The 13,272-nt window shown below is 38.4% G+C and overlaps 1 protein-coding gene across 2 annotated transcripts in view; it reads right to left on the reverse strand.

Moving 5' to 3' along the window:
• Positions 1-13,272, reverse strand: part of LRIG3 (leucine rich repeats and immunoglobulin like domains 3) — a 38,835-nt gene that overhangs the window by 849 nt on the left and 24,714 nt on the right. For both annotated transcript variants that reach the window (XM_073619979.1, XM_073619980.1), the window contains 12 exons: positions 12,383-12,526; positions 11,960-12,103; positions 9,626-9,706; positions 9,414-9,485; positions 7,757-7,828; positions 5,761-5,924; positions 4,887-5,207; positions 4,516-4,797; positions 3,831-4,283; positions 2,136-2,291; positions 1,322-1,465; positions 943-1,218 (listed from right to left, as the gene is read on the reverse strand). In XM_073619979.1, coding sequence (XP_073476080.1) covers positions 943-1,218; positions 1,322-1,465; positions 2,136-2,291; positions 3,831-4,283; positions 4,516-4,797; positions 4,887-5,207; positions 5,761-5,924; positions 7,757-7,828; positions 9,414-9,485; positions 9,626-9,706; positions 11,960-12,103; positions 12,383-12,526 — 2,309 coding nt within the window. The remainder of the gene's footprint in view (positions 1-942; positions 1,219-1,321; positions 1,466-2,135; positions 2,292-3,830; positions 4,284-4,515; positions 4,798-4,886; positions 5,208-5,760; positions 5,925-7,756; positions 7,829-9,413; positions 9,486-9,625; positions 9,707-11,959; positions 12,104-12,382; positions 12,527-13,272) is intronic.

The raw sequence follows: 13,272 nt of genomic DNA on the forward strand, positions 1-13,272 counted from the left end.
TTCTAATATACTGTCTCAGAATATCAACGGCTCTGACCTATTGTCACCAATTGTGACCTATTTCAGAACTCCAGGGCTCACTTGCACCAAGCGGAGTAAATATGTGATATAAGCAAGATACTTTGACAATTTATGACATAGTGATAGCGCTCTTAGGAATTTTTTAGTATTTGAACTAAAAACTTAGAAAACAGTTCATAAAATAGAGTAGGACCAAGTACAAATTTCTTCCGAAGAACAAAACGGTATACTTCACTCAGACAAAATCATATGGGTTTAAAAAAAAAATTAGTCCTGACTCCAAAGTGTTAGAGCAATTTTGAAAAAGGAAATATGAGAACACAGGATGTGGAAGTCAAGACACAGATTGAAGCCACATGCATGCAGTGCATAACACTGAAAAAAAAACGTTACATGTGCTGTTGCCATTTTCTGTAACTGGGAAAGTGGTGTGCTAACATTGCTAATTCTGCATAAACATACCCAAATGATTTGCATGCAACTATTGGTTTTAAAAATGTAAAGCAGATTATATCTTAATTAATACATAACTAGAAATAGAAATTATGTATAAAAAACTGAGATCAATCAAAATTAAATTGTTATATAACAGTATAAAATTTGTCAGCAACCAACAGTTGTATACTTTGCATACTTACTGCTATTGTTTACTTACAAAGTGATTATATGGTCAATATTTATTATTGAAACATATTTAACGCCTTTCTAAACACGCAAATAGAAAAGAGGCAATATTTTCTTTTAATCATATGCATATTGTACGTTTAATTAATTTAGAGCTTCTGGGAACCAAAAAGCCACTAAAAATTTGTAGTCATAGCAAAGGTAGGCTATAGGCAAACAAATTGCCATGGGTCCTTAGTAAAACAATATACTACATCTAACAAACCAAAAAAAGCATAACTAACAAATAACACCCACCCATATAGGAATTCTTTTCAGGACTGTTCTTCTGTACATAAAGATCCGTCTCAGATTCTATCCTTGCTCTGTTCTCTTCAGACTTTTTGCAGACAGTGCCAGGAAAGGAGTGAACCAGAGGATATGTTCCATGACTATCTGTTCTTGTGATGAAATAATCATCATCATCATCATCCTCAGCATCATCTCGTTGTACATATAACCTGAAGTCCTTTTGTTTTAAGTAATCCTGTTCATATGCGTTTAAGTTGACCAGTTTCTGATCAGGGCTGTATCCTTTTTTTTTTAGGGAAAAAATTAATAAATAAATAAATAAAGCCAATACTAAATTAGGCACAGCTGTGTATAAACATACCACTATGTGATGTAATAAACTAACCTGAGTGATAGGCCTCACATGTATCCTGATTGTAGGCATTTCCTTTCAGGTACAATGAACTCTGGGGCCCCATGTAGTGAAACAACAGTGGATCAGCCACAGCCTCTAAATCTGGTTCACTTCCATTATCCAATTGGCAAACACCTTAAAAAAGAAAAAAATATGACAGAAATTCATAAATATATATATTTCTATGGGTATGCAAGTTAGGATTAGCAATAATCAATCATGAAAGCCTTTATTAATATGATAGAAGGTCTGTTTGTGCTGCCTAGTAATTTAATCTGTATGGATAAAGCTTAATGTTTGCCACAGAGCAATACAGAATGCTCTTTTTTAATTTGCTGATAATCATGGTTCAGATTGTTAAGTGACAAACAGAAAGCAAGACCAACACAATTAATATTTCATGACCCTAAGTGCTACCAGTAAATTTGGTCATGGATGAAAGTTTATTAATGACTTGTGCCATTTTCACACCTTTAATTCCAACGATAAGGCGAGAAAAGGCCTAAAAATTCCTATTTTACACATTAGTGCTTTAACACTTATTTAATGGAAGAAGTTGGGAACTTTGTGGTCATAGGAAAGACTGTATAAGTGACCTAATTAAAACCCAGGTCAGAATCCCTGCTGGAAATATATTATAATGCCTAAACATTGTATAAAGACCTTGGAGATTGGCAATGAATTGACAAATCAGAAGCTTGTGCACCATCACACACTTTTCTAGGCTAAAAACACAGCTTCAAAATTGTTTACAATTATTAGTAAAACAAAGGAAACAGAATAAAAACATTGGCATATATCCTACCATTGGCATCCCTTTGCTGCAAGAAATATCCACTCATGGAGGAAGAAATAAAATGATGGCTTCCATTTTCAGAAAGGATGTATCCATCTTGTCTCTCTGCTAGTGTTCCCTGTGAGGACAAATAGCTGGGTGTGTCCACAGGTAGGTTGGTTTCATCTGTGAAAAAGAATTAAAAAAAAAAAATACTAAAACTTGAAATCGACCCATAACATGTAGTAAAAAGAAAACAAAACTCAATTTATAATGGAAATCAGAAGCTGTCAATTACTATCAAACCACTAATCAATGTCACCAACTTTCTGTGCAGTAGGTGAACAGTTAATATGCAGTGCTGAACTTGGCTTCATAAAAAGAAAAAAAAAAACCCTCACCCCTTTACTACATCATATTGAATAGCAGCAGACTACACAGAACTATAATAAAGCTATTTTCTAACATTTTCTGCATTTTTGAAAACAGTAGTTGCAACAGTACAGCTGCAAATCTCATCTGCAGGAGCCTGACAGAGACACGGAGACAACAAAACAACTCCTTACACATACATCAGGTATGCGATCTATAGCCGAGATGTAAACTGCCTTCCACAGCTCTTACATTTTTCAAACAATCGAATATATGAACACGAATCAAGGAATTATGTACTGAGCAAAGTGCTCCCAACCTGTCTAGCCATCAAATGGGGCTGGTTCATAACTATCACATGGGTAGCACCATGGCAACTGCAGATTAAACAGGGGTTAAGATGGCAGCTCCTAAGCTGTAAGATTCGAGGGATTAATCCATATACACATACTGCTTTTTTTTTTCCTACATTGAAGTTGGAGGTATGTTGTCTTTGGTACAGGTTTTTTAACCCTCAGCAAGTAAACCCTCAGTCCAATGCAACAGTCTCTTTACATTTGCAGGAGGTGCCTACACTAAATTATAGGATGTTGAAGGGCATGCTAAAGTCAGGGAAGAGTCTTTTTTTTTAATATAGAAAAAAATTCAGGGCTCCCAGGCAGCACTGGAGCTTCATATGCTTAAAGCAAAGCCAAGGACAGACACACCATAGTAACCACTTTAACATTTTAGGTCTCTAATGGACAGGGCTACTTTAAGAAAGCTATATTGAGCTCCAGATTAAAGTGGAAGTAAGACCTCCTATTGTTTTCAGATAAAGAAGCTGCCACCTTGGCCTCTGTTTAATCTTCAACTGCCATGATGCTGCACATATCATGTGATCAGTTATGACACCAGCTATTGGATGGTTTGACAGTCTGGTTGAGAGAACAACCAATGTGACTGTTACATTTCCGTCACCTGCTGGAAATGTAACTGTTTTTTTAAAACTGTTAAATCAATGGCTTTAAGTAAAGATGTCATCAGCTCTGAAGGGAAGTACAAGCATTTTGATATGTCTGCTATATAAAACATAACGCTGGTTAGTTTCACTTTAAATGACTTTCTCGTTATTAGAGCTAAAGCCTTTTTAAGAAATATGTGCACTTCTGTATTTTTTCTTTGCGGTACAAAGTCAGACTGTCATGAGCATAGACAAGCTCTTTAAAAACCATACTGGTGGCTTGCCAGATGAAGCTTATATTGTAACATATGTTTTCCAAATTTGTTTGGCACAGTTACATGGCAATCTGATTAACCAAAATTGAAAAGTAATGGTTTTTCTTTCCTGCCTTGCTCTGCTATTGTACCCACCTGTGTTAGTGACACTGCAATCCTCATTCCTTCTCCTTGTGTGGTATATGATGACCACCCAGACAAGGGAGGTTCCCACCACACAGCAAACCACTGCTATTATCACAACACCAACTGTGGCCCAGCCATCATCCTCCAATGACGGGGTGGCATTTGCAGGGGAATCGCACGTTGGGTTGGGAACGACTGAAAGATGAATATTGCCTCTCTCCGTTCCAAGGATATTGGACATTTCACAAGTATATTTTCCAGCGTCTGCAAAATCTGTATCCACTAAAATTAGAAGTTGGTTTCCAGCAGCAAAGAAATGTCTCTCTGTTACAACCAATGGGCTATCATCCTTTGTCCAGTTTACTTTTGGAGTGGGATTTCCACCTGTGATGCACTGCAGAACTGTGGTTTCTCCCTTCGATACAGTACGATCCACGAGCGGACGCAGAAATGACGGTGTTTCTGAATTGACAAAAAGGATAAATGCATTATAATACATGACACTTGCATGTACAGACATTTTAACTGGGTTTTTTATTTTATTATTTAATGTGCTTTTCATGGTTTATTTTTAGCTGGAACTTTAGCGTTATAAAAAGGACCTTTATCTTATTTTCTAAAGACAATTTTAAATTATCGATTAAACATATATTATTCAAGCAGATACTGATACGGGTGTGTTTAAAACACTTACCTAAAACCGTGAGCGTAGCATTGGCTGAAATGCTCCCTGCACTGTTCTGGGCTGTACAGCTGTACACTCCAGTGTCCCCGACTTTTGCATTCACAATAAAGAACACATCATCTTCTGGCATAACATGCATCCGCCTCTCACGAGCTGCAGGAAAGTCCGTGCCACCGTTTTTTTGCCAAGCAATCTGAGGTGTTGGATGCCCAACTGCGGCACATTCCAGGCGAGCTGTTGATCCAGCCCGAATGGTGAGGTCTATAGGCATCTTCATAAATGAAGGAAGCACTACAAAAGTAAGAAACTAATAATCAAACATTTCAGCCAACATTAGAACTATATTTGCCCAACACAACATAAAAAAAACAGATGCTTACTGTTTACAGTTAGCTTGGCTTTAACAGAGTATGAGGTTCCAAAGTGATTAGAAATGACACACTGATATTTTCCTTCACCGTCAAACTCCACATCACGCAATTTCAGGATAGACGTGTACTCCATTACTTCCCCACCTTGTGTCCGCAGGTGAGCATAATTTTCCATCTCAGCATCATGCAACAGCTCATTGTCTTTCTTCCATGAGAAAGTCATTGGGGAGTCACTGCTACTGGCTGCCGAACATATAAAACTCACATTGGAGCCTCTTATTGCAGATTGCGTTTCAGGCTGGACAGTGATCTGTGGTTTTGGAAAGTCATCTGTAGGTATGGAAACGAAAAAAATACAAAGATTAAATGAAGCAAATATAGTTCAACAGTACTGCATAATCTCTGGCTAAAATGTACACAGTAGTATATTACATTCACTTCACGCTATAATTGAATTATGGGGCTCAAGTAAAATATATATTTACACACACATACAGTATGTAAGAGATAGAGGATACACATTTTTTATCCCCATTTCTCTTCTAATCTGCACCCAGAATGCATTCTCTCTACTATTTATTCTTATACACCACAAGGATATATGGTTGCTGTGTGAAAGAAAAATTAAAAGAAGCAGTCCTTCTTTCAAAACACTTTTACAAAGGCCCATTGATGTTTAAATTATGTTTCTAAAATAATGAGCAAAGCACCTATATTAAAAATGAAGCAGCAGTGGAAATAATATGGACCAATGATGATCTATCGTAGGTTTATTTTTATATAAGCTCAGATTCATCAAAAATCAAATACATAAATACATACATACAACAATAATGGAACATAAGGCAAGAAAAAGAATTAAACAAAAACAACTTCAACTTACCACACACAAATCCATTAACACTAACAGCAAAGATGCTTTTGTCCTTGAGACTTTGGGGATGGGCACAATTTGCTTTAACGAACTTCTGCAGTTTATTTTCTGTTAACCACTGAGGCAGCCACTTCAACTGACAGTCACATAAAAGACTTGAAGAGTTTAGATGTCTGTATAAAAAGGAAAAATAAATAAATTATTCTTCCTAGGACTATTAACAGTTGGCAATAAAAGTCTTTAAAAGAGGTATTTTTAATTAAAAAGCAAGTTTGAATGCACACATTAAAGAGGAGTTTCACCCAAAAGTGGACATTCCGCTTTAAGCACTCCTCACCCCCTTACATGCCACATTTGGCATTTAATTTTTTTTTTTTGGGGGTGGGGAATGGGTACCTACTTTTGACAGGTACTTCCTGTCCCACGTCCTGCTTCAGTTGCCTGGCCGCCTAGATGACTCGTCTTCTCCCCTCCCTCTCTGCAATCTTCTGGGACACGTCACGTCATGCGCAGTGCACATCCGGCTGTGAAGCCACAAGCTGTCAGAGCAGATGCAATGACGGTGCTGCGGAGGGGAGGGGGAGAGAAGTGAGGCTTCAGTCGCCTGCAACGCTGGACCGTGGGACAGGTGAGTGTCTGTTTAAAGTCAGCAGCTACACTTTTTGTAGCTGCTGACTTTTAATAAACTGAAAAACTAGTGGAACTCCGCTTTAAATGAAACAATACAGACTTTTTCCTGTAAATAAACAATTCAATATATAGTACTGTAGCCTGCAGTGATGGGTTGCTAGGCTGAATTCCTTCAAAGACACTGTGAGAAAGACATTAAGATGTGTTGAATTTTCTTCAGGTGTTCTAGTTCTTCCTACAACCTGCAAACTGCTAAGCTGAAGGAAACTTTTCCTATGAGAAAACACGGCGGCTGCATTGCTGACATCTCATTCAGGACAGGGTAATCTAGAAGTATGCAGAATTTTTAACTTGGTGAAGTATATTCGTAAAAAATATAATACCGATGCACCTGGGAAATCTTTCCCTCCCCTTTCACACATATTGCAATTAAGGGAACCTGTCATGACAAATATGGAAACAGCCATTGAGGACTTTATGAAAGTACAAGCTTCAGCGGCTGTTCACTTCCAATTTTCCTTCTCTTACCTGGAACAAGCATGTGTATTATCAAGGGATAAGCACATTCTTGTTACAGGACAATGACTCACAACAGCAGCTCTCATTATTTCCCCTGAAAAGTAATCAAAGGAGGAACTAATACATACAAGCTAGTGGAAAGAATACATGAAGGTCATAGCAGAGTTGTCTTTTTGCAAGTGAAGGTTACAAAATTAAAAAGAATAAGTTCACCTTTTGAAAGAAAAAAAGTACTTTTTTTTCCGGTAAAAAAAATAAAAATGTGCATCATTTATTTTCTAAGGAGCGTGCAGATCGTGGGTGCAATGCCAGGTTCCTGCAGATTCTCAGGAAAGCTGTGTGCCTATACAAGTAGGCAGTTACTTGAGAGCAGGAAGATCAATGCACTATGACAGCGCTCACCAGCACTGTCACAGTGAATTGAGAACTACAAGCCGTCAGCTGCGGCAAGCTGAAGGTACTTGTAGTCTATTCACAGGAAACTGAATGAATGACACAGCCATATGGGTGGAGTCCTGTACAGCCGCCCTGTTTTCAAATTGTGATAGAGGATCCCCCGCCCCCTGTCACAGGGTTGGGGGCAGGAGAGGATGCTGAACACGTCACACCCCAATTATGGGGGTAAAATGTAACAAGTTCTCAAAGGTGAACTTAGCCTTTAAAGCAGATGTGAGTTATTCACTTTTGTTATCCTCCAAATTGAACACATAAGCCCTAAATTCTTTTGACACAAGAACCTTTCCTTCTGTACGTATGCTGCACAGCAAGTGATTTAAAAAAACACTACAGATCAAAAGTCAAAAAATACATACACATATTTTTTGCAACATAGTTAAAACAAAAGATGATAACTTACAATTGCTGTAGGTTTTTCATTTGAGAAAATGCATTACTCTGCATTGACACAATTGCATTATTACTCAGATCCCTATAGAAGAAGAACATAAAATAAATTAACCTTTACAATAATTATATATATATATATTTATATAATTTTGTTACTACTAGGTACATTTTCTTATTAGTTGCATTCAAATCACACTTAGCAGGAGTTGATATTGCTTAGCATGAGCCAACATTTATATAAAGCTTGTGGCAAATTCAGGCATGTTTTGTGAAAACAAGCGGTTACAATCAGATAACCAGTGATCGTTGTACACGTAAAGAGCTTTCTGATATGTGAAAATAGCATCAATCAACCCTATTTTACATAGAAATGGGAACAAACACATTCCCCTCTCACAGAACATCGGTTTGCCTTGTTTACATAGGCAGCATTCCGCCTTTCTCACGAATGAACGGTGGGTCCCGTCGGACATCACATCTGCCGCTGATTGGTTCCCACTGTGTCCAATCACAGCGAGAGTGGGGTCGCCGGCGGCACACGCACGCGCCCCAGAAGTGATCCTGCACAGAGCGGCTGCCTTGCCACAGTATATCTACAGTGGGAGGTCACCTAGCAGTTAAACTTACTCATTGAGACAGAATTAAGCAAGAAACAATACACTGGAATTTTGCTGAACCTTGAACCTGAACCAACATTAACCACTTGAGGTCCGGGCCATAGCCGAATGACGGCTACAGCGCGGACCTCAATCTCCGGGAGGACGTCATATGACGTCCTCCCCTATGCACGCGCACCGCGCGCACCCTGCAGGGCGCGCGGTGTGCGCGCTGTGATCACCGAGTCACAGAGACTCGGATGATCAAAGATCCGAGTAAGGGGCCGGTCCCGGCCCCTTACCATGTGATCAGCTGTCAGCCAATGACAGCTGGTCACATGATGTAAACAAAAGCTCGGTGATCGGTTTCGTTTTCTCCTCACGCTGACAGCGTGAGGAGGAAAAAAAAGCCGATCACCGGCTCATGTCAAAGGGACATCGGTCCCGAAGAGGAAGGAGGCACAGATGCCTCATCTGTGCCTCCAAGTGCCATCTGCCAGTGCCCACAGTGCCCACAAGTGCCACCTATTAAAACCCACAAGTGCCACCTATCAATGCCCACAAGTGCCACCTATTAGTGCCACCTAGCAGTGCTGCCATCAGTCAGTGCCCAATCAGTGCCCAACACTGCCACCCATCAGTGCCCATAACCGCCACCCATCAGTGCCCATCACTGCCACCTATCGGTGCCCATCAGTGCCGCCCCATCAGCGTACATCAACGAAGGAGAAAAATTAACTGTTTGCAAAAATTGATAACAAAATATAAAAAAATATATAATTTTTTTTCAAAAATTCTGTCTTTTAAAATTTTTTTAACAAAAAATAAAAACCGTAGAGGTGATCAAATACCATCAAAAGAAAGCTCTATTTGTGGGAAAAAAATGATAAAAATTTCATTTGGGTACCGTGTTGTATGACCGCGCAATTGTCATTCAAAGTGCGACAGCGCTGAAAGCTGAAAATTGGTCTGGACAGGAGGGGGGGTTTAAGTGCCCAGTAAGCAAGTGGTTAAGAACACATTTCTCACTCTATAAAAAAGGCTGCTCATTTATAGAAACCAATTACTTACAGATATTCAAGTGCATCCAGCCATGAAAATGCCTTTTTTGTTATTGATCCTATTCGATTACCTTGGAGCATCCTTTAAGAAAGAGGAAAAAAATACTTAGGAAACACATTTTGTGACATTTAAGTGATAAAAACGGCCCCCTAAATGAAAGCCAAAATGAAAAACAAATGTTATACTAACATCATTACTATTAGTGATAAATTTTAACTTACAGCCTTTTAAGGTTTTCTAGTCCAGAAAATGCTCCAGTCATATCTTCAATGGTCCAAGAAATTTCATTGTTCTTCAGATCTCTGTAAAAAGACACATATTACAGCAGATGAACCCACAAATATATTGGGGGTTATTTACCAAAGGAAAATCCACTTTGCACTGCAAGTGCACTTGGAAGTGCAGTCGCTGTAGAGCCGAGGGGGACATGCAAGGAAAATAAAAAACAGCATTTTAGCTTGCACATGATTGGATAATAAAATCAGCAGAGCTTCCCCACTCATTTCAGATCTACCCCTAGATTTAGAGCGACTGCAAAGTGGATTTGCCTTTCGTAAATAACCCCTATTGCCACACAAAAAAATACTTTCTATGGGTTTTCCAAGACTATTAATTCTTTCTGCCTGCATAAATTGTTACCATGTTTACAAAAAGTGGGGTTCCCTACCCTGAGAGGCAATGCCAACTACAGGATCCTGCAGAGATCAGACTTTTTTGCCCTCATGTAACCTGCAATTCGTAACCATTGAAAGTCATGATTGCGTCCCTTCTCCACCCCTAGTCATATACTTTGCAGTGAAAAGACAATGAAATATTTTGCCTTAAGCCACGTAAACGTCATGAGAACAATGGTCTGTTTTTTTTTTCCATGCTAGTCTCGTATCAAAAATAAAGAGGTTACTAAAGTTATGAAAATTCTTGTACGACAGATTACAACTTCGGAAGTGATGTAATGCGTTGTATTGTAATTTATTTTTTGTTTCGGAGCATGCGTGGTCTTGCTCTTCCGTTTTTTTTTTCCGGACAAATACTGTACTGATTAAACGAAAATTGTACGAGAAAAATTTTGTTTTGTCCCTTCGAATAATTTCAGATGAACGGTCATGAACGGCTCTCGAAAACTGTGTACTGACAATCAGATTATCGAACAATCGATTCAAAAGCAATATTTTTTCAGATTTTCTGATAGTGTATACTAGGCTTTAGAGCAGGAGTCTCCAAACTTTCTAAGCAAAGGGCCAGTTTACGGTCTTTCAGACTGTCCGGACTTTGGCCATTGGGAGTAGAAATTGTCCATGGGAATAAACAATGCATCTTTGGTGTCCATGAGAGGAATACTGCCCATCATTGGTATCAGGAATAGTGCCCCATCGTTGGTGTCAATGGGAGGAATAGTGTCCCATTGTTGGTTTTGATTTTATCATCCAATCATGTGCAAGCTAAAATACTGTTTTTTATTTTCCTTGCATGTCCCCCTCGGATCTACAGTGACTGCACTTCCAAGTGCATTTTCAGTGCAATTTCAAGTGCACTTTGCAATTGTAGTTTGCACTTGTAGTGCAAAGTGGATTTGCCTTTAGTAAATAACCCCTTAGTGTGTCAACACATCTCGATAGCCAGGAAATTAAGGATTAAAATTAACAGGTTTCCAAAACCTGGTGTTACACGCTACATTTACCATGGTGGATTTGAAGTATGGTCTTATTTAATTCAGTAGAATATAGGCATTATAGAAATAGTCAAATTAATAAGCTTTAGCTCTACTTAAAAGGCACAGACCCACACTTAGCCACACTTAGCCATTAATTCAGTAAATATAAATATAAAATATAAATATAAAACCATCACAACACATTAATCGGGGCCCAAAGAGAACAAACCATTTGGTTCTATACTCTCTATATGCTCTTGGAATTACAGAATATTCAGGCTTTCTACTACCTATGCTTATGGAGGTTCAAATAACCACCATGCCCACCAGGAAATGTTTGATTTGTCTTGACTATTAAGGAAGAAGATAGCTACCGCTTTCCCGAAGCACAATCATTTCTTTATGCAAGCATACGAAATTTAAAAGAAAATGAATAAAAATACAAATGTCTCTTGGATGAATTTTTCAGCCTTAACTCACAGCATCAAATTTTCCAAAGCGGTGAAGTTTAATTATCAATGACACTGGGGTGCAGAGGAAAATGTGCAAAGGTGAAAACTGACATCATAATTTTGATTTGATTATGAATATAGACATAAACAACAAAGGGCTTGGTTCAGTGTTTAGATCAAGAGGTTTTGCTCACTCTTTTTTATACAGTAGAGGATTTTTTTCTCCATTGACCGATATTCAAAGCAGAATCACATGCATTAATACTAAGTCTGATACTGTGTGCACCTCAAATCAGATGTCTGAACTACTTAAATGATCATCACAGTGAAAAATCCCCCCTCTGGGACCCAAAAGATTTTTACATATTTAATCCATAGATACATCTATTGTGCTTTTTCAATAAGCATCCCTTGCTTAGAGCATTGCAAAACAAGAGGAAAATTACACTTACAGTGTGTTCAGATTGGATAATCCATGGAATGCACCATCCGCGATATTACTAATTTGGTTGTTTCCTATAAATAGTCTACCAAGAAGGCTTAATCCCATAAAACTTGACTCTTCTAATCTTGTTAGTTCATTGAAGGTTAAATCTCTGTAAAATGCAATAAAAAAGCAACCTGTTAGTATAACAAACTCTCTAACTTATCCTGCTATCAGTGTGCCTAGCACATAGGAGATAAAGGCAGATTTTCAGGCTTAATTGAAACAGCATGCAGTAAGCAGAGAGACTGCACAAGGCAGTTTAAGAGAAATACAAAAATTGCCTTAGTAATTTTGCTATGGAAAAAAAAGGTCTACAAAACTGTGGTAAGAAACTCATGTTCTGGCATGAAATATGTACTAAAACTGGAACTAAATAAAAGCAACGTACAGCTCACTGAGTTTTTGGCAAAACTCCCAGGCATCAGGGCTGATCTGGCTGATGGCGTTCTGGCTGAGATGGAGGTGCTGTAACATAAGCAAGCCATACAACCAGCCTCTGCTAATCTCTGTGAGATTATTATGATCCAACAGCCTAAAAAAAAAAAGGGAAAAAACGCAGATGTTAGATGAACAGTCTGACAGAAACATACGTATAACAGATGCATCATTTTTATGTTATTTACTACACATCTATTGTTATAACAAAATTCAGTTTTCGTGGGGCTCCTTCCCTAAAATGGTGGTTAATCATAGCGATCGTCATGAAAATTTGGATCTAATACACCCCAGTCATATCGGATCATTTTAAGGCATTCCAGCAAGTTACTTTGAGTGCCATGTCACAGGATAAAGGAAACCTGTACTAAGGCAAGCAGACTACCAGTGGCGATAATCTTCTGAAAATGCTAGTTGCCTGGCAACTTCTGGAATCACTACATTCAGTCATTGCCCTATAAAAAAGTATGCATAAAACTGGCTACACTTTATACAATTTTTTATTGTTCAATTTCCTTTAGATTTACCTTCAACTATGTAGTGCAAGGACCTGCCTGATTGCATACAATTTGGAAGTGTTTAGGTTTGACCTCATATTCTATGGTTTTGGTAAACCTAAAGGAAATTTCTACCAGAAAATTGTATATTTGTAGCCAGCTTTAGAGTTATTATTATTTCATGTACTTATATAGCGCTGTCAATTTACGCAGCGCTTTACATATACATTGAAAATTCACATCGGTCCCTACCCTCAAGGAGCTTACAATCTAAGGTCCCGAACATACATTCATATACTAGGGCCAATTTAGACAGGAGCCAATTAACCTACCAGCATGTCTTTGG

The sequence above is a fragment of the Aquarana catesbeiana genome, linkage group LG03 (assembly GCF_042186555.1).
Source record: "Aquarana catesbeiana isolate 2022-GZ linkage group LG03, ASM4218655v1, whole genome shotgun sequence".
Lineage (NCBI taxonomy): Eukaryota > Metazoa > Chordata > Amphibia > Anura > Ranidae > Aquarana > Aquarana catesbeiana.